The sequence below is a fragment of the Pseudorca crassidens genome, chromosome 16, assembly GCF_039906515.1.
Source record: "Pseudorca crassidens isolate mPseCra1 chromosome 16, mPseCra1.hap1, whole genome shotgun sequence".
NCBI lineage: Eukaryota > Metazoa > Chordata > Mammalia > Artiodactyla > Delphinidae > Pseudorca > Pseudorca crassidens.
This window is the reverse complement of record NC_090311.1, coordinates 50,298,508-50,321,140: the sequence shown is the minus strand read 5'-3', so window position 1 is coordinate 50,321,140 and position 22,633 is coordinate 50,298,508. Positions and strand designations below refer to the sequence as shown.

The 22,633-nt window shown below is 36.0% G+C and overlaps 1 protein-coding gene across 12 annotated transcripts in view; it reads left to right on the top strand.

Moving 5' to 3' along the window:
- Window positions 1-15,566, top strand: part of CCSER2 (coiled-coil serine rich protein 2) — a 162,823-nt gene extending 147,257 nt beyond the window's left edge. For 6 of the 12 annotated variants that reach the window (XM_067710328.1, XM_067710329.1, XM_067710327.1 and 3 more), the window contains one exon: window positions 10,794-15,566. In XM_067710328.1, the coding sequence (XP_067566429.1) occupies window positions 10,794-11,612 (819 nt within the window). In that variant the 3' untranslated portion in view covers window positions 11,613-15,566. Of the gene's footprint in view, window positions 1-4,516; window positions 4,557-10,793 lie in introns of all 12 variants that reach the window. The other 6 variants (XM_067710334.1, XM_067710330.1, XM_067710333.1 and 3 more) reach the window with 4 other exon arrangements.
- The last annotated feature ends 7,067 nt before the right edge of the window (window positions 15,567-22,633 follow it).

Genomic DNA, 22,633 nt, shown 5'->3' with positions numbered 1-22,633 from the left:
CACTGTTCTTCTCCCCATTCTCCTTCTCAGCTACATGTAATATGGAATTGGAGTTTACGGTTAATTATTCAGTATTACAAATAGTTTAGATTTATTTTTAAAACATGTTTCCCAGAAGCACCCATTTCACTAGTTTCTCATTAGTATAGCTTTAGAAATTACTTATCCCTCACCTGAATCGTTGGCTCTCCATTTCCAAATGCTTCTTTCTCCTTTGGGTTCAGAGGTATTTTTTTCATTTCCAACTATGAAGCAGCACCGTCTGTCCTTCAGCACTACTATCAAGAACTGTCTTTCTAGCTTTTCTAGGTCAAACCTGCTTTCTCTGCATCTCCAAGTTAGCAAAAAGAAAGTTTGGTTCGCCAGAGTTTGGATGTGTTGGCCACCTAGGAGAAGGTATATACATTGGAGTCTTTTCCTGGGTAAGTTCTCATGGCTTATGCAGCTAAGAGAACTGGCCCTGAGACTTGATCATTGAGACTTGTAGAACTCTGTTTGTGGAAAGTGCTAACTAGAGGACTTATTCACAGCTTTTTTTTTTTTTTTTTTTTTTTGCGGTACGTGGGCCTCTCACTGTTGTGGCCTCTCCCGTTGCAGAGCACAGGCTCCGGACGTGCAGGCTCAGCAGCATGGCTCACGGGCCTAGCCGCTCCGCGGCATGTGGGATCTTCCCGGACCGGGGCACGAACCCGCATCCCTGCATTGGCAGGCTGACTCTCAACCACTGCGCCACCAGGGAAGCCCTGTTCACAGCTTTTTGACAGCTCTTATTGAGCTTTGAAGGTTCCTTTAAAGGAAATATGTTTAAACTACTACACTTTTAAATTTACCCTGAGAACGCCTGAAGGAGTATAAAAAAATAATATAAAAGAGTGTAAAATAATAATGATTATTATTTTATAACGATAAAATATAGAGAAGGAGAAGGATATGAAATTATGGGAGTAAATCCAGTAGTTTTCCAGAGAGTTTTGGAATAGGTGTCCCCATTTCCTGCACTAAACTGCTATGTATTCAGTGAAACAATATTTGTCTCCACATTTAGTCAGTTTGTGATTTCTAGTGCTGATTTTAATTTTTGAGAGGTTAATTCTGTAAGTGATGGTATGTAGTTGAGAGAGTTCTCCTACATTATCGTGTTTCAATAATAAGTTCTTTCTGATGCCCTCTTGAACATCAACTTAAGCGAACTGCCTTTTTTTGTAAATGCAGAAGCCAGGTAAGCTTGGCTATTAGTCTTCAGTAAGGTAGTCTGTTTTTGTTTTTTAAAATGTGTAAGAGTAGTGGACCTAATAAAACAGGCATAAAGAGATAGCCTGTTGCAGATATTGCAGAGAGTGAAATAACTAATGTTTACAGGGACTATTTAGCTCTGGTAACTCCAGAAAGCTGCAGTGGCCAAGGATGTTCTTGGTGAATTTAAGAATAACTCTAAAAAAATGGAGATAAAAGGAAAATCCTGGTCTTTTTTTTTTTTTTTTTTTTTTACTTTCTCAGGAAATTTTGACTTACATTCCTTTTCTCAGGTATATTACTAGTCTCAACTTGATGATGCTTATCTCCCAGTTTCAAATTAAATTTTCCCTAGGTTAGCAGAAAATATCTACATTTAAACATTCAAAGGTCTTCCTGCTGTCAGTAGGCACTTCAGCTTTTGTCCAACTGACTTAACTGGCATTGGTTTAGTCTTTCTAATTTCCAACTGTGTAAAATTAGGAATGATATATATATAACCTACCTCACAGTATGAAAATTTAATAAAAATAATTACTTTTGGCAAGTAACAGCCTTAATGGTAATCTCAAATAACATTTCTTGCCAGAGCATGTGCTTTCAGGAATACCTGACTTTTCAAAAAGTATATCTTGGAATAATACCTATTTCTTATCATGCCTAAAGAGACTTAAAATTCGCTGTTTAACACCTTTCTTGAAAGAATTTAGAAATCTTAACTTCCTTTAGCTTCCACATACAGTAACTTAAATTGGAAGAAAAAAGTTGTTTTTAAGCAACAAAAGTAACAAATCCATGTTTATGTCTTAATAGCCATATTAAGCCCAGCAGTCTCTTTTTTAAAACATTTTATTGAAGTATAGTTGATTTACAATGTTGTATTTAGTTTCTGCTGTACAGCAAAGTGACTCAGTTATACATACATATATTCTTTTTCATATTCTCTTTTATTATGGTTTATCACAGGATATTGAATATAGTTCCCTGTGCTATACAGTAGGACCTTGTTGTTTATCCATCCTATATATAATAGTTTGCATTGGTAATCCCAAACTCCCAATCCAGCCCAGCAGTTTCTTGATGCAGTGCTGCCTGATTTCTAAATTTATATTATAATAATCACTAATTGTATTCACCAGAATTGTATTAAGAATGGCAATTATATTGCCTTATATTTTCCTCCTCCTCTTACAACCTTCAGGGGTTGTTTCACAAACCTTTTTTGACAAATTCATTTTACATCATAACCCAGTATATATTTACTGAATGAAACTATATATTTACAACCCAAGACACACGTGTGTATATTTAATATTCAGATTAAAGATTCATGAAACAGTACTTTCTGTTAGGACATATGATACTCTCATATTTTTTTCCCAATTTTTTGTTTTGCTTTTTTTCACATAGTATTATATGAGTATTTTTTATATAGTAAATATTTCTTGAAAACATTTTAATGGCTACATGATAATACATTATCATGTGACTATGATATCATTTATTTAATGTTTTCCTGTTGTTTGACATTGATGTTGTTTCCATTTTCCCCTATTAAACAGAGATACTATTATAGTGCAGTTTATTCTTGTGTTTAGATCAGTGTCAGCACTAGAAGGGTGGTTCTTAAAGGATGTGTGCTTTTTAGAGATGCTTGATGTGTATTGTTGAACTGTCAAACATGTTCATAAGGTATACATTAACGTGGCTCAATCCGATTGGCTTCACCATGTGACTGTAATCAATTGTACATGTAAAGATAGCATCAGTCAGTGCTTTAATCAGAATTTAGCTCTGAGAGTGACTTTTCATAAAAATAAAATATTTTTGATGAAGTCGAAAAGAGTAACTCAGTAAAAACTGAACAATTTGATTTTACAGTAAGCTATTTTTTTAGAAGTGTGGTTGATATAGAATATGGCACTGTGTCCATATTTGCAGTTAATTCAAGTGCAGATTAGTCATTGGTTAATTGACTAGAAATGTGCATCAAACTCATGGTCCAGGAGGCCGTCCCATAAACGTAGGCATGGGTTAGTTTCTTTCTCAACACCTTGCAATTATGAGAAACAAAGCAATTGCTGTTATCTGTATAAGCCTTTTATAGCCTGCTCTGCAGATTGTGGGATTGTCTTGTTAGCTGTATTTGTTGCCATATCATAGTGCCTGCAGTATCCTACTCTGGATAAATATACCATGCGTATTGGTCACAGCAGTGGAATTGTACTATTATGATGTTATTTAGTTTAGTTTTTTCTTTTTCCCTGAACTGTTCTCCATCCCAGGGGTAGATGCTGATGGGTTCTTTGTCTTAGAGATACAGACTCATGAAAATTAAGCATCTCACACTAATTATGCCTGTGCAGTAAATACTTACTTAAGTCACTGTTATTCACGTCCATAGTTTTTATATTTTTAATTAATTTGTATTGGAGTATAGTTGCTTTACAGTGTTGTGTTGATAGTTTTTAAAAGCAGTTAACTGATCAACTTAGAAAAGTCATTGAACTCCTTATTTCAGAAATTGCTTATTTATAATTTATATTTATCAGTCATATATCTTCCCTAAGTTCTCTGAGATCTAGAGGCACTATTCTGAGATCTAGGGAATGAGAGCATTCCTGGTCCTCAGGAATCCTTGGAAGCTTTGATTGGGGTCATGTGAATTATAGACCAGAATTCTTTGAATCTAGTTATACTAGGGATCCAGTCCTGTCTTCCATCTCTATAGTGATGTGGGGAGCCTTGCTTATAATGTAGAACATTATATTTAAGACATACATGAAAATCAGATTATTCTTTTATTGGTCTTTAATGCAGCAGCAGTTAAAAGTAAACATTCAGTTGTATTTATAATATGCAAGACTGAAATTATTAAAAATAATTTCTACTTCCTTTATAAGGGATTACATGCAGCTAAACCTTTTTAGATCTTTGGAGTATGAATATTAATTGTGTCAAAATTCTTTTCAGTATTTTATTTGGTAAGATTCTTCAAGTGATTCCTTTTAAGGGTAAGAAGATTATATACACTGTTCTGTGGATATGAATATTTGTATTAACTTGCAAACCACTTCAGCAAGAAAGTATAAATCTATTAAGAATATGTTTTCATTTTATAGAAATATATTAAAATAATAAGTCCTAGAAAAATACAACAAAAGAAAAGCAAATACCGTTGGCTGCTACCCAGTCATGGCAATTCCTTGGTGTTGTATGTGGTCTCTGACACCACTGTCCTGTCTTTTTCTTGTCTCTGCTCTCCCATTATGCCATTGGCAAGGAGTTGAGAAGTTAGTCCATTACTTCTCTGACAAAGCGTGGTACAGTACAATTTCAGATTTTTTCCTACCACCTTCTTCATTGTAACTTTCCCCCCCAGTTTGCATGATGCATGTCAGAGCCTGCATGAAGTTACAGGCATGTTATAAATGGCTCCATTACCATCTTCCTTTTAACCTTTGAAATGTATTTAATAATGATAATAAACTTGTATATATCAAGAAAATAATATTAGGTCATTCCTGTGTCTGTTATGCAATAGCATTTTTATGAACATTTTCTGTTTTCTACCTTACACACTTTGACATATTTTTACTCCATCAGGACTTGATATTTCTAGCTGCTGTCTTACTATTGGTGACTTTAGAACAAGAATGTTTACAGAAACTTCCTTTGTATGTTTACAGATATGACTATTTTTTCTTATGTTAATGCTAGAAATCTTTGAAGTGCTATGAAATGGTGAAGGTGAAGAGTTTTTGTGATGAGTGCTAATTTGCATTTCCTTGTGTTCAGTATATTTCCTCCAGTGGGTCTCTTGGAACCATTTTTCCCTGGAAATACTGCTTCACCATGTGGCTTGAATTTGGTGTCTGAGAGTTATCCTCTGTAGGACAGATCAGCTAAGAAGGAAATAGGACATTATCTAGGAAAGTTAATACCTGAATGTTGGTATTGAATCTGTCTTTTTGAGTTTTTAAAACAATCATCTGGCTATATTGCATATTCTGAAAGTCTGTGAACTCATTGGACTTAACCCAAATATCAAAGAATAATAAAATTTTAGTGCTGCATTTTAAATTCTCTGTCAGTTCAAATTCTGGCTTTGCCATTTACTAAAGTCTGTGAATTTGGAGATTCTACTTAATTTCATTTAACCTCAGTTTACTCATTTACAAAAAGAAGATAGTACCTTCCACCTAAGGTCTTGTGATAATTAGAGATTATGCATGTGAGCATAGAGTTTGGTTGTCTACCATTGGAAAGAAGGGAAACCCTTCTTTTACAGTCTAGAGTATAATATTTCTCAAGTATATGTAATGTGTCAGGCATAATACTAAGCACTTTACATGCATGTTATCATTTGTGATTTACAACAATTCAATGAGGTGTAGGCACTATTATCCTCATTTTACAAGTTACAAAATTCCATCTCAGAGTAGTAAGATAATTTACCCAATATCTCACTGATAGAGATAGAGCCAGAACTCAAACCCAGATCAGTCTGACTTCCAAAGCTCAGTGATTCAATACTGTGTTGTACTAGCTCCTTCATGTAGCCACATGTAAATTTTCTCTAAACGTTAAAGTGCCTTGCATGTCCTAGCTCTAGTTTATCTCCAGGAGGACACTTGAGGAATCTTGACTTCTGTGTCATATCAGATATGCCTCCTGTGGATTTAAAACATTTAGATATGACTGACATTATTGAGATATGTATTTGGAGCCTAGAAACCTTGCAATCTGTAGCAACTAGTTTATTATAATACTATTATAGAAGTTGCTTCCCCGCCCCCCCAAGATGTAGTTACAAAAGGACAATGGCTTGAATTAATCATTTTCACACCTTTTCATAGTTGTGAGTGACATTTACTGAGCAATTTTGATGTGCTCTGGGAGGTTCTATCCTAAGTGTTTTACAGTTATAATCATTTTTAATTATTAGAATTAGAAATGGAAAATAGTTGAATGCTTGTTAAGACAGTTTCCCTAACATATTTCATCCAGAAATGTCGAGTCTCCCAACTAAAAAACATCTCTGGCGTAGCTGGTCATCATTATGGGAGGTGCAGGTCATAATGGGAGGTGCTGTGTTCAAGCTAACATGTAATGAATCCTTCATGCTATGCTTCTAAACATGAATCATTAAGCTGACCCCAAACTTATTTAGAGAAAACATTTTTTTAATTATAAGATTTCTTTTCCATCAGTTATTAAGACTCGTTTAAATTAGTGCTGCATCATTGACCTATTAGGGGAGTATCATTTTGCTAGTCTGTTACCAAAGAAGCCGTGCTGGAATATACCACTTACCAATACTCATTTATTTATTTATTATCTAGTAAATACATATTTAATCCCTGCTGTGTGCCAAATACTGAGGATACCAACTACAACAACAAAAAATGAATAAAGCCTGGTACGTGCCTTAAGAAGCGCATAGTCTCTGCTTATCTTTGTAAGCAGCACAGAAAGACATTTAAGGTTATCATTGAAGATGCCTATCAATCCCTTGCATAATTACCCAGTAGTGCCTATTGCTGGCACTCTTGACCTTAACATCTGTAGCCATTGCATCTGAGAAGTCTCAGAATAGTGTGCTGAAGTGTATGTATTTAACTACTAAAGTAAGACTTGAAGTTGCTGAGTCCAGTTAGAAGCCCTGAGTTCTTTCAGTCTAGGAATGGATCCACATTTTTAAGCTTTAGTAACCAACCTTTCTACAAGTTGCAAGGATGGAGTACTAAAGCTCTACGAATTTGTGACTACAGAGAGTTTCCAGAGGTCCCTGCAGTAGTGGGGGAATTCGTTTTGCCCTCTGAGTCTTGTGGGCGGCTGAAGCTATGTAATGAATGGGCTGGTGGGCAACTTCCCCAGAGGTCTTTTTTTGATACAGGGCAATACCTCGTCTTTCATCTTCGAAGCTGGAAACCTGAACTCATCTTAAATTTCTCTATCTCCTTCAAAACTCTTTCAATCATTTCCAGTTTCTTTTCCTATATCCTAATTTTAAACCCTTATAATTTATCACTTGGGCTGTTAGCAATGGCGTACTACCTGGGTGTTATGCTTAACAGTCTCATCCCCTACTGTTACATTCCTCACCGATCCCACCAGAGTGACATTCTAAAATACACATTGGGTCTTACAATTCCTCTGCTTAAAATTCATCAATGTCTCCTATCATCTACTGTACAGAGTCAGAACTATTTGGCCTGATGCGAGTTCCTTTATGAGTTGGCCCTTGCCTACACTTTCCTACCAACATTGTGCTTGCCAATTCAAACAATTTGAAGTTACTAGAACATAATCATGTTCTTTTTTTTTGCCTTTGTGTTTTGCATGTACTGGCCCTTTACCCTGAATGTTCTTCCCTTCTTGTCTTCTTGGCAAACTCCTACTCATCTTAAAACTCAGTTCAGATGTTTGCAATTCTTGGATGCCTTCTGTGACCTCTCTAATCAGGCATATATTTTCTTCTTGCTTCTACATTTTGTTATGCTTGAGACATGGTCTCATCATTTGTCTACCTGACTCTTTCTTATGAGGCCTCTCAACCACAGGAACAGCATTGTGTTCAGGTTCATATTTTCCTACACCTACTACAGTGCATGATATATCAGACATTTTTTAAATGAATGAATGGTTTTGATATTCCTTCCTATTGATCTTATTATCCCTGATTACATGGGATTTTTCTTTTTATATTTAAAATGCATTCTGAAAACACCTGTGGTAGTGCAGTAGTAAACGTGGGCAAGATGAATTGTTAATATACAGCTGAGAGTTTAGAATTTGGGGGATTGTACTGCAAGCAGCAAGCTGTCCAAACACATCTTTGCTTTTGCTTGCTAGATGTTAAGAGGCAACTTGTTGTTCTACTTGTCAACAGGTAATTAATGACAACCCAGTCTTTAGTGGGTAACCAGTTTTACAGTCTTCCACAAATCAGGAGTAAGCCTTTCCTTGGTCCTCACTATAGTCATTTCTTGATCTTCTTCTAGAGACAGAAGATCAAGTAGCAGAATTGATTTACAAACTAGTTTTCAAATAAGTAATAAAATAAGACGTTTATTTTGGGATAGGGAAATTAAATTTTTATTTAAAATAAACTTTTAATAAAAATATAAAATCTGTATTATTCAGCATTTAGAAACCACTGATTTATTTAATGTAATTAAATGATAGTATGGACACTTTTTGTATAATTGGTTAGTCTAACTCCTCTCAGTTAAAAGACTCAAAATTTTATTATTTTTTAAAAACCTGATTATTTTCTAGTTCTTTAGTATTTGTTATTGAGCTTTATTGCCTTTAATACAAGCAGAACATCTTTCTGACATGACACTCTGCTGTATTTCCATTTAGTTCTCTGGTAAGCAGTGGTCATTTGGGTAATATAAGTAATCAGAACAATGCGCATGGATAATTTATCTACAGTTCATAGTGCCCCTTTTCTGGAGGCTTGATTGTCTTAATAATCAGTTTAATCTTACTTAGAAAATTATACCTGTATGCTTTGAGCTGGTAGTGCATATTTATACCATTTTTTTCCTTATGGGCAATAGACATATTACAATAAAATCATTTATTTAGATTGTCACTGATATTTTCAAAGGTCTTAAATTGTTTTAAGATTTTTAATTCGAGAGTAGACTATCTTATTGTTTTTAAAGGTGAAAAGAGGTAAAAAGGGAAAACAGATCCCCATTCAATTAACCGTTTAATGTTGCACTTTTCTCCTCCTTGGTTGCTTTTTTTTTTCCCCTTAGGTAGATTTTGGTTTGCTTAATAGGGCCCTGCTTTATATTTTTACTGATCTTTCTAAAGAATATATCACTTTGGCATGGCCAGTTTTTTCTAGGGAATCCCAAGGAGAGTCTTGAATAAATTCCTTGATGATTTTAGTACCTCTAAATCATCTCTATGGTGATATATTGTGAAAATGCCCAGTGACTTTAACTAGGACATTTATCTTGAAGCAAAAACTGAGGTGACTTATTTATTTTAAATATTCTAAGATAAAAGTTTAATGTAACATATTCTGCATGGATTAACTTTGAGTAGTCATTTTCCTGATGTTTATTATTATTATAAGTAGCAAGTCGACCCCATGCCATCACGACCAACCGTCCCTCCATGAATTGGTGACCTTTGTTCTCAGTAACTTGTAACCCCTCCATAATCTAATCCCTGATTTCTGACTCTGGTAGCCATCGTCCAGTGCTGGTCAAGGAGGTGAAAAAAGGAGCAAAATACAAGTGATGCAACATAAATAGATTCACCCTTTCTTTTGGGGAAATTAGAGATACTGTGTAGATTTGTTTGTGGATTAGCATAGTAAAAAAATTATTAGTAAAATATGGTCTTTTAAAAACATTCATGTTTCAAAGCCCTTTGCCAAATTTTTTGGCATTTTCAGCCCACATTATTTAATAGAACGTATATATGAGTGTGTGTGTGTGTGTGTGTGTGTGTGTGTGTGTTTAAACATTTAGAGCAACTATTCCTGTATCATGATATGACCAATAGGCTCTGCCCCATAAACTTTTAACTGTTTGGGCCATTGAAAGATAACTTTAAGATTCATATTTCTTTACTGAATGCCCCAAAGTAATGGAAGTTGTATGTTTCCTCTGATTTGTATAGAATATAATCACACAGTAAGCTCCAGAGAAGTGTGTGCAAGGCATGTGAGCCGTAAGAACTTTACTTTTGTAGGCTTCTGAGCTTTAGTTTAAGTTACAGGCAACTTGAAATCCGTTTTAATCTCAGACATCATTCAAAAGGCTGGTTATTTTTAGTTTTATTAATGGACATTTGCTCTTGGGGAAGGTAAATCTGTTTTTCATATATCAGCCATAAGAGAACCTTGGTTGATCCCTCAAATGGCAGTGAGACAGAACAAATAATCTGTGAAAACATTTTATTCTGAAACTTTTCAGTAAGAATATTAAAGGTAGGTTAACATTAGCTAAAGATGTTGACCTATTTTTTTTTAAGTAATTAGAATTTCACATCAACTGAGAACATAATCTTCATTCTAAATTGTTTATCTGCTGGTAATTTTAATTCTCGATAGAGGTACAGCACCTGACACTTTGAAGTTAATGCTTCCTCTGATGAAGTGTATTGAAGTGGTATAGATCTTCCCTTAAAAAATAAGCCTTTAAAATGGGTAATAAGATCTGAAGGTCATAGTTGCTATCATTCTGTCAAGCTGTCTTATAGATAAAGTTTTAAATAATTAATGAATCAATTAAGGTAGGAATCATTTTTTACAGTAAATCAGTACTTTAATATTTTTCTTTTCTCCTGTTTGATTTTGGATCTTGTTTAGTGTTTACTGCCTGTACCATTTTTTGTTTGCATCATCACTCTTGTATGTGTCTCATGAATTACTTGAATATTGCAATTTATGTTTTAATTGAAAAACCCCCACATGCTTCTCATATTAAAACATAATAAGTACCAACACAGCCTAATTGGAACTTATATTAATTCTGGGTGTTATTTCTAAAATGAATTGTTGCTAATGTTGTTTTTAATTCTAATAGCCTCAAGTACTACAGCCTTCCAGCAGCCTTCCCAGACCCACAGACCACGCCCAGGGAAAACTAGCAAAGCCACAACATACCGAGGCCCACAGTGAGTGCATAATCCAGGGCATACATCAGGCTGTTGCACCTCTGGATGAAAGCTTTACACACGGCTTGCAACAAGAAAGCAGCAGTGGTCTGGGAGACCGGCCTTTTTCATCAAGCCCACAATTCACTAAGGATGTGGTGAAGAGTACACCTTCTGAAGCAGACTTGAACATGACCATAAATGCTCAAGAGCCTTATCATTTGGCAAATAATCAAATTAGTGACATGCAATTTGTAACCACTTCTCTTCAGACACTTCCCCAGTCAAGTATAGTAGACCAGGTTAAGAGAGCTGGAAGAAATCAGTCTTCACCAGAGGGCTACACATCTCAGCCCAAGTCCTCAAAGCTTTTTAAGCCATCCATCTTGAATTCTGTGGTACCTCCTCCAGTTCCTGAAACGTGTCCAAGTGGGAATCCCACTTGTAAGAAGTCACCAATAATCACACCATGTAATTCTGCAAAACTCCAGCCAACATCTAGTCAAACAAATCTTGCAAATAATCCAAATCTAAAAGCATCTAAGCTCCGCCCCCCTGCTGGCTCTTTCAAACAAAAACAAATAAGCAGCCCCCGACTAGAGCCTCAAAACTTCCAGGCCAAGACAAGCATCCCAAGGCCACTAACAAGAAGAAAAGAAATCATGCAGAATCCTAATGACAATTTGAATTCTGGGGATTGTTTGGCCTCTAATCAATATTCTCGTCTTCCTAAACCAAAGATACATTAAGCATAGCCATCACCTGCCAATTTGTTTTTTTAAAAAACAGTCTGTAATAGCTTTATGTGCAGTTTGCTACTGTGATGGAGGTTCCATTGAAAGCTTGCAAATCTAAAAATTAAAATGTGGAAGCTTCTACTAGTTTGGCTCTTCCATTTTATATCCTGGTTGAAGTACATAGTATTTGAGCATATTTGTCTCAGGTAAACACAAAAGTTTGCTTACCCATTCAGAGGTCTACAGAAGGCTCTAATCATGTTATCCATCCCTCTGCACATCAGAAAATTCATAATATTCCACTTAGCAAGCAACAAATGTGCTTTGCTGATTTAGTCCTTTTAAGGTCTGTATTAATTGTGGTTGTCACAGCCTCACCCTTTTTCACTCATCCCTCCTGTGAATATGGTTACTATTATAACTAAAGATTTGGTGATAATGGAAGATGGTAGTCTGTACGTAGAGTTCTGGCCAGTGATTTGTATATTTAAAAGGTCTATGCAAAAGCTCTGTGATGAATACAGGAGATCAGGCTTTTATTGGGAAGTTTACGTAAGTTTTATTTTTCTTTGCTATAGTCTCAATATTTATTTACCAGACAAATTCCCCTGGCTAAAAATGTTTCATATTATGTATATAAACCAATTATATGTTGCTTTAACATCTTGTTTTACACACACACACACACACACCATTTGTGTTTGTTTTTATTACTGAATAAATTTTGGAAAGCTCGAGTGGGGATACATCTTGAAACCTGACGTAAAGATGTATTCATTTGTAACATATGTTGGTGCTAGAGTTTTGCTGGTAATTCCATTTTGAACCCTATCGACTTATGGATCCATGATAGCTGTTTTGAGGTTCCACAGTATATATTTTAAATTAAGTCTTTATTGCAATGTTTATATTTATTGACTTTCTGCTAATATCCGAAGACTGGAATAATGGACTTGAAATGTTTGCACAGAACTTTGATGGGATATAAATATCCCGTATATAGGAATTTAAAACTATTTTCTATAGCAAAGCAAGTTAAAGTATTTTGAGTATAATTATAAATTTAAGTAAGACTATCTTGAGAAAACCGGAATTCATAGCTGTGTTTTTTTGAGTTTTCCAGGTTTCCCTTTTATGTTGGTGTATGTTTGAATGACAATTTCTTGAAAGTAGATTTGGGAAGAAAAATAAAATTAGAAAGGGGAAATTATGTTTTATTAAAAGGTATTAAAAGATATTTCAATGGCAATATGTTTATTTATTTTAATGTGCTAAGAAGGTAGCTGTGGAACTGCCAAGGGACCATATGCATTAACCTAATTATGCTGCAGGCCGCTTGTCAGGTGGTTCAGTAAATTTGCCCTCCTGTTCTCCCAAATCATGGCATCTCTAGGCTGTTCAACTGTTGCTGCTTTTGTTAGAATTAATGTCTTTCACACAGATAGTATTTACAACGTCAATCTTTGTTGTGATCAGCTGACCAAAAATTTATCAAAAGGGTTTATGGCCAAAAAATCAGTCACTCAAATTCCTAGGGATCCCTTTAAAAAAATGTACATCGCCCCATTTTAGAGGAACAACACAGCAAGTACTCTAGCGGAAATTTGAAAAGAGGTGTTTACTACCATTTGATGCAGTCTTCCCTTACCTATAAGGAACCATTCGAATGAATTTGCCATTCACCAGATATCAGCGATTCTTGGATTTGGTAAGAGGTGAGCAACACAAATCTAGTATCATACTCTCATCTGACAGCACTTCTGCCAGAGAAGCACTAAAGTTGAGAAAGTTTTTCCCATAGTCTAGATACTGTTACTATGCTAAGCGATCAGACATATCAGGAAGGCTCTTTTTTCTTCATAGGGACAAGCAGTAATAGCTGAAGCTGTAAGTGGGTACATGTGGTTTTTATTTTGAAGGAGAAAGAAAACTGATCTCAGATATTGCAAATGGGGTGTTTCCCTAAAGTAAAACATACTGATTAGTAGGTCTTGGTTTATTTAGAAATTATATAAACTCTTGTGAAACATTATTAACAAGTAGGCCTTTATCTTTAGGGGAAAATTTTTAAATTTTTACTTTATTTTTAACCCCCTAGTCTGAGGGAAATGTCTTTATTAAAAATGTTGACTCCTGCAATATGTTTATTCTAATCCTTTTCCTGCTCTGTTTTTTATCCCTGATGAATTTGCAGAAATATTAATCCATCAGTTCAATTTCTCTGTACCTTTGTTGAGCCTGAGTCTTGGCAGAAGGCTCATTAATATAATTATGAAGCATACTATTACATTTAAGAGAAAAAATCTAGGATGCTTGCATGAAACAACAAAGTATTTGCCTGCAGTTTTCTTTAAAAACTGCAAGAATATTATGCTAGTCTGCTCCTTAGTAAATGTTAAGTCAGAAATGAGGTGAGGCTGTAGCTCACCTGAATAATCAGAGCTCACTCACATTTGGCTCGATCTCTCTTTAGTGCTTCTGTAAGTCAACTCTGTGCCAAATCCCCCTGCACAGGAACTCAGATCACTCTTTTCCTTGGTTCTTGTGATTTCGGTGAAGATGGTGGCAGTGTATGAATTCTAAATCCCGAGGAAGAAGTCTTATGGGCATTGGTTAAGTTTCACATTGGTGAAAGAGGAAATAGAGTATGTAGAATTATACATTTGGCTGTTAATGGGGTGCATATAAAATTCCTTAAAGACAGCTTGGCTAAGGAGTTAATCAGTACAGGTGCAGATGATTTTAAGGCATTAAAGGATTGTATAGTAATATCATTTAGAATGTTTCTAATAACTGAGACCCTCTAGCATTTTTCTTTTGGAGTCTCATTTTAATTTGTGCAATATTTTCAGGCCTATAGACTACTGTTCATCGTATTTATATAGATGTTAGGGAACTTTACTAAGTATTTTAACAAGTAAAAATCTGAATATGAAAGAAAATATCAGATTTGCACTTTAAATGAGCTTAATTGCTTGGAGTTGTGCCTGAAATATCGAAATGCCTCCTATTGGGTGTGGCTTTCTTTGTTGAAATGAATTTCTCTATAATTGTTGCTGTTCGAAGTACAGCCTTTCACAGTTGTATTCTAAGCATGTCACTTTTTCCATTAAAGCACTAAGTTCTTTGAATGTTTCATTGTCCCCTTAAGTATTTTACTCAGATGCATCAGAGAGAACATGGTCCCCCTAGAGCTGTCACTTCTAAATCTTCCTGTAGCATGGATGGTGTAACAGACACAGAGATGCACTCTTCATTTCTGAGCAGAGTTGTCATGATGGTTTCCTGGCCTCTAGGGCACTGAGGATGCAATTTGGAATCATCAAATAGGCTTGCAGTGAAGAGCAGTAAGACTGCAGCATAGTTTCAGTTTACTGTCAATCTTACATAATAGTTTTCGTGTTTATGAATTAGTTGGGGTGGTTATGTTTGCATGCTTATGCACACATTTGAACATTAATTATAGCTGTAATACAGATACCTGATGTTTTTCCTTGGGGATGATGGCCTTGCTGTTTTTCTTAATTCTGATGCCTGAATTATATTTTAAAATTTTCTTTCCACACCTCCCTTCAATTTTTCTGCTGCAGCAATTTGAAAGAGTATGTTTGGGTAAATGATTATGATGGTGAGCACCAATCTACAACTATGCTGTTAAAGATACATCATATGTTTTAACTTTGTTGGGGGAAAGCTACCCACTTTCTCCTTGGTAAAGCATTGCCGTAACAAAATAATACTGACCCTAAGAATTTAAAATCTCTTAAGTCACTGCTGACTAAAATCAGAAACACCACGATCTTTAATGTCTGCAGTATTGTTTTTCCCACCGATTTAAAAAAACAGTTCAGAGTAAATACTGTATATTAGAATTTGCTTGTAAAATGAATTATAAAAACTGGATGTAAAGTCTCTTTCCTGAAAATGTTGGCATAGTAAATAAAAATAAAGTTCATAATTATAAAAGTTTCCTTGTCCTTCTCAACACTGACGTCCACAGTGTACTTTCTCTCATAACTTTTTTTCCACAAAGATCTAAAATATTCATTTCGTTGATTTTTTTTCAAACTCTGTATCATTTCACACACTCCCTTCAGCATACACACCACACTTCCAGCCCTGACTGAGTAAAAGGAATAGGGAATTTATAATTTATTTTATTTTCCAGTTTAGCTATATGTGATAGACTTTATATAATAGGATATTTGAAGTTGCTTCAGTGATATATCACATTATTACCGAAAATGGTTCCATAAATGCCAGGAAAAGAGTGAATGAAATTTTATTAGTAATAAATGTGATAATGGCATTTACCATGTCTTAAGACACCTATATCAGTTTTAAGGCCCTCTGAGTTGTTAGCAAGTATTCTCTTAAATTAACTCAAAATTTTTCCTTTTTAGTCTTTCATCAGGTGCAGTCATTTGTTTCCCATTATGTTTTTTCCCCACATTTTCCATTCTGAAAATCTTTTTCTTCCCCAACAGAGAAAACAAGTAGAAGTTCTAACTTCTTGTGATGATCAGGTTTAAGTAATTTTGCTGGGTATCTTACGTATGCCATCACTGTACTGGCTGCTGGGTGGGCAGAGAGGAAGGTTGCGTGGTCTCTGCCTCCTGGAGCTGAAGAACCCACAGGTGGTTTTTAATACCCTCTCATCCAGTTCATCATCTTGTTGGGATAACAGTAAAACTCCACTCCTTTCATTTCATTCTGGGCTTTAATTCCCTTGCACTATTCTCATCTTTGCTTCTGTGTTACCTTTCTTGGTTACAGTTCTTTATTTCCCTTTGAAAACCTGGCCTTTTATAATCTGATTTTATTCAAGAACGCCTTTCTTAGCTGTACTGGATAGTCTTAAGTATTCTGCATTCTCTTCCATAGGTGATTTGGTCAAGATTTAGTTTTGAGGTTTCTCAGCTATCTTAAGCCGCCTTCCCTTGCTGACTTCAGCCCATAGATGTCCTGCTTCCAGGGGCCCAGCCACTGAGGTAGCAGTTTTAATTCACAGTGTCCTGTTAATAGGGTTATAGCAGTGTCGTGTTACAGAAGCAGGGCCAGCAGTCAATCTTACAGCCTCACACACAAAAGAGCCTGTGGGCCAAATGGAGGTCCCATTTCAAACATCTTAGATACTAACAGGCATAGTAACACAAACCTTAGTTTATAAAAAAGCGCTGTGACAAGTACTCTGATACGTATTGTATGTGTCCATTACAGTCATGATAGCTAATAACCCTTGGAGTCCTATGCGTGCCAGTCATCATTCTAAGCACTCTGTGCTACCCTTTTTTTTTTTTTCTTTCTGCGGAACGCGGGCCTCTCACTGTTGTCCTCTCCCACTGCGGAGTACAGGCTCCGGACGCGCAGGCTCAGCGGCCATGGCTAACGGGCCCCAGCCGCTCCGCGGCACGTGGAATCCTACCGGACCGGGGCACGAACCCGCGTGCCCTGCATCGGCAGGCGGACTCTCAACCACTGCGCCACCAGGGAAGCCCTGTGCTACTCTTTTAATTCTAGCAACAATCCTATGAAGCAGGCAGCAGTATCTCCGTTTTACAGAGAGGAAGGTAAGGCTCAGAGAAGTTAAATAAGCTGCCTAAAATTTCACAGCTATTAAGTGTCACAATAGAATTGGAAACGAGGCCATCTGGTTCAGGGTCCATGCAATTCAATCACAAGGCCATTACCGCTTCCCAAGGTATATTTCATCTCAGTTCATTTTCACAACAGCCCTTCCTTTCTCATGTGATAAAACTGAGACACAGGGTGTTAAAAGTCACTTGCCCAAAGTCACACACTTATTTAACTAGCAGAATTGGTTCGGGGTGGGGTGGGGTGGGGGGGGGGAAACTGAAGCCAATACATTTTTATTGAATTATGCTGCCATCTAGTGGTAAAATTTGGAAACATCCTTACACGTACATTGCCTTACCCGTTTCCAAAAGACTTCAAAGCTGCTTAATATTTCAGAAGACAGAAACCCTGCAAAATCCCCAAAGCATTAAAATAAGAGTGAAGGGACAACAACTACATGGTAATGGTGGAGGCAATATCTTTTAACTGAGAGCAGACTTGGTTCTGAGTTTCCTGGCAGCCAAGGCAAAGAGGGGAACTTATATGTGTTCCATTTTTATCACTGCCAGAAAAAAAGTAGATCAGTACATCACAAGAGATTTACTGGTCTTGGACTTCATTAGCAATTCAACAACAACAGCACTAAAAATGCTGGAGGTTCCCTCAGTGTGGACATTCATTTACCTGGAAAATCCAGCATAGAGTCTCAATAGAACAGGTGTGCCTGTTTATATAGGAGCCCTGACTCAACCTCCTACTCTCCGCAGGCAGTCACTCCTGGGATGGGAATGCCCTGTGAAGGCTTTAGCAAACTATCCACTAAATTTTTTTTTTAATTTAATTTATTTTTTTATACAGCAGGTTCTTATTAGTCATCAATTTTATACACATTAGTGTATACTTGTCAATCCCAATCTCCCAATTCATCACACACCCCCACCCCTACCCCCACCCCCACCGCTTTCCCCCCTTGGTGTACATACATTTGTTCTCTACATCTGTGTCTCAAATTCTGCCCTGCAAACTGGTTCATCTGTACCATTTTTTTAGGTTACACATATATGCGTTAATATACGATATTTGTTTTTCTCTTTCTGACTTACTTCACTCTGTATGACAGTCTCTAGATCCATCCACATCTCTACAAATGACCCAATTTCGTTCCTTTTTATGGCTGAGTAATATTCCATTGTATGTATGTACCACATCATCTTATCCATTCGTCTGTCGATGGGCATTTAGGTTGCTTCCATGACCTGGCTATTGTAAATAGTGCTGCAATGAACACTGGGGTGCATGTGTCCTTTTGAATTATAGTTTTCTCAGGGTATATGCCCCGTAGTGGGATTGCTGGGTCATATGGTAATTCTGTCTTTAGTTTTTTAAGGGACCTCCATACTGTTCTCCATAGTGGCTGTATCAATTTATGTTCCCACCAACAGTGCAAGAGGGTTCCCTTTTCTCCATACCCTCTCCAGCATTTGTGGTTTGTAGATTTTCTGATGATGCCCATTCTAACTGGTGTGAGGTGATATCTCATTGTAGTTTTGATTTGCATTTCTCTAATAATTAGTGATGTTGAGTAGCTTTTCATATGTTTCTTGGCCATCTGTATGTCTTCTTTGGAGAAATGTCTATTTAGGCCTTCTGCCCATTTTTGGATTGGGTTGTTTGTTTTTTTAATATTGAGCTGCATGAGGTGTTTATATATTTTGGAGATTAACCTTTTGTCCATTGATTCATTTGCAAATATTTTCTCCCATTCTGAGGGTTGTCTTTTCGTCTTGTTTGTAGTTTCCTTTGCTTTGCAAAAGCTTTTAAGTTTCATTAGGTCCCATTTGTTTATTTTTGTTTTTATTTCCATTACTCTAGGAGGTGGATCAAAACAGATCTTGCTGTGATTTATATCAAAGAGTGTTCTTCCTATTTTTTCCTCTAAGAGTTTTACAGTGTCCAGTCTTACATTTAGGTCTCTAATCCATTTTGAGTTTATTTTTGTGTATGGTGTTAGGGAGTGTTCTAATTTCATTCTTTTACATGTAGCTGTCCAGTTTTCCCAGCACCACTTATTGAAGAGACTGTCTTTTCTCCATTGTATATCCTTGCCTACTTTGTCATAGATTAGTTGACCATAGGTGTGTGGGCTTATCTCTGGGCTTTCTATCCTGTTCCCTTGATCTATATTTCTGTTTTTGTGCCAGTAAAATATTGTCTTGATTACTGTAGCTTTGTAGTATAGTCTGAAGTCAGGGAGTTTGATTCCTCCAGCTCCGTTTCTTTCTCTCAAGACTGCTTTGGCTATTCGGGATCTTTAGTGTCTCCATACAAATTTTAAGATTTTTTTGTTCTAGTTCTGTAAAAAATGCCATTGGTAATTTGACAGGGATTGCATTGAATCTGTAGATTGCTTTGGGTAGTATAGTCATTTTCACAATATTGATTCTTCCAATCCAAGAACATGGTATATCTCTCCATCTATTTGTGTCATCTTTAATTTTTTCATCAGTGTCTTACAGTTTTCTGCATACAAGTCTTTTGTCTCCCTAGGTAGGTTTAATCATAGGTATTTTATTCTTTTTGTTGCAGTGGTAAATGGGAGTGTTTCCTTAATTTCTCTTTCAGATTTGTCATCATTAGTGTATAGGAATGCAAGAGATTTCTGTGCATTAATTTTGTATCCTGAAACTTTACTGAATTCATTGATTAGCTCTAGTAGTTTTCCAGTGGCATCTTTAGGATTCTCTATGTATAGTATCATGTCATCTGAAAACAGTGACAGTTTTACTTCTCCTTTTCCAATTTGTATTCCTTTTATTTCTTTTTCTTCTCTGATTGCCATGGCTAGGACTTCCAAAACTATGTTGAATAATAGTGGCGAGAGTGGACATCCTTGTCTTGTTCCTGATCTTAGAGGAAATGCTTTCAGTTTTTCACCATTGAGAATGATGTTTGCTGTGGCTTTGTCATATATGGCCTTTATTATGTTGAGGTAGGTTCCCTCTATGCCCACTTTCTGCAGAGTTTTTATCATAAATCGGTGTCGAATTTTGTCAAAAGCTTTTTCTGCATCTATTGAGATGATCATATAGTTTTTATTCTTCAATTTGTTCATATGGTGTATCACATTGATTGATTTGCATATATTGAGGAATCCTTGCTCCCTGGGATAAATCCCACTTGATCATGGTGTATGATCCTTTTAATGTGTTGTTGGCTTCTGTTTGCTAGTATTTTGTTGAGGATTTTTGCATCTATATTCATCAGTGATAATTGGTCTCTAATTTTCTTTTTTTGTAGTATCTTTGTCTGGTTTTGGTGTCAGCATGATGGTGGCCCCATGGAATGAGTTTGGGAGTGTTCCTTCCTCTGCAATTTTTTGGAAGAGTTTGAGAAGGATGGGTATTAACTCTTCTCTAAAAGTTTGATAGAATTCACCTGTGAGACCATCTAATCCTGGACTTTTATTTGTGGAAGATTTTTAATCACAGTTTCAATTTCATTACTTGTGATTGGTCTGTTCATATTTTCTATTTCTTCCTGGTTCAGTCTTGGAAGTTTATACCTTTCTAAGAATTTGTCCATTCCTTTCAGGTTGTCTATTTTATTGGCATAGAGTTGCTTGTAGTAGTCTCTTAGGATGCTTTGTATTTCTGCGGTGTTCGTTGTAACGTCTTCTTTTTCATTTCTAATTTTATTGATTTGAGTGCTCTCTCTCTTTTTCTTGTTGAGTCTGGCTAATGGTTTATCAATTTTGTTTATCTTCTCAAAGAACCAGCTTTTAGTTTTATTGATCTTGGCTATTGATTTGTTTATATTTCATTTATTTCTGCTCTGATCTTTATGATTTCTTTCCTTCTGCTAACTTTGGGTTTTGTTTGTTCTTCTTTCTCTGTTTCTTTTAGGTGTAAGGTTAGATTGTTTATTTGAGATTTTTGTTGTTTCTTGAGGTAGGCTTGTATTGCTATAAACTTCCCTCTTAGAACTGCTTTTGCTGCATCCCATAGGTTTTGGATCATCGTGTTTTCATTATCATTTGTCTCTAGGTATTCTTTGATTTCCTCTTTGATTTCTTCAGTGATCCATTGGTTATTTAGTAACGTATTGTTTAGCCTCCATGTATTTGTGTTTTTTATGTTTTTTTCCTTGTAATTGATTTCTAATCTCATAGCATTGTGGTCAGAAAATATGCTTGATATGATTTTAATTTTCTTAAATTTCCGAGGCTTGATTTGTGACCCAAGATGTGATCTATCCTGGAGAATGTTCCATGGGCACTTGAGAAGAAAGTGTAATCTGCTGTTTTTGGATGGAATGTCCTATAAATATCAATTAAATCTATCTGGTCTATTGTGTCATTTAAAGCTTGTGTTTCCATTTTAATTTTCTGTTTGGATGATCTGTCCATTGGTGTAAGTGAGGTGTTATAGTCCCCCACTATTATTGTGTTACTGTCGATTTACTCTTTTATACCTGTTAGCAGTTGCCTTATGTATTGAGGTGCTGCTATGTTGGGTGCATATATATTTATAATTGTTATATCTTTTTCTTGAATTGATCCCTTCATCATTATGTAGTGTCCTTCCTTGTCTCTTGTAACATTCTTTATTTTAAAGTCTATTTTATCTGATATGAGTATTGCTATTCCAGCTTTATTTCGATTTCCATTTGCATGGAATATCTTTTTCCATCCCCTCACTTTCAGTCTGTATGTGTCCCTAGGTTTGAAGTGGGTCTCTTTTAGACAGCATATATATGGGTCATGTTTTTGTATCCATTCAGTGAGCCTATGTGTTTCGGTTGAAGCATTTAATCCATTCATGTTTAAGGTAATTATCGATATGTGTGTTCCTATGACCATTTTCTTGATTTTTTTGGCTTTGTTTTTGTAGGTCCTTTTCTTCTCTTGTGTTTTCCCCTTAGAGAAGTTGCTTTAGCATTTGTTGTAGAGCTGGTTTGGTGGTGCTGAATTCTCTTAGCTTTTGCTTGTCTGTAAAGCTTTTGATTTCTCCATCGAATCTGAATGAGATCCTTGCCGGCTAGAGTAATCTTGGTTGTAGGTTCTTCCCTTTCATCACTTTAAATATGTAATGCCACTCCCTTCTGGCTTGTAGAGTTTCTGCTGAGAAATCACCTGTTATCCTTATGGATGTTCCCTTGTATGTTATTTGTCATTTTTCCCTTGCTGCTTTCAAAAATTTTTCTTTGTCTTTAATTTTTGCCAATTTGATTAGTATGTGTCTCAGTGTGTTTCACCTTGAGTTTATCCTGTATGGGACTCTCTGCGCTTCCTGGACTTGGGTGGCTATTTTCTTTCCCGTGTTAGGGAAGTTTTCAACTATAATGTCTTCAAATATTTTCATGGGTCCTTTCTCTCTTCTCCTTCTGGGACCCCTATAATGTGAGTGTTGTTGCGTTTAATGTTTTTCTAGAAGTCTCTTAGGCTGTCTTCATTTCTT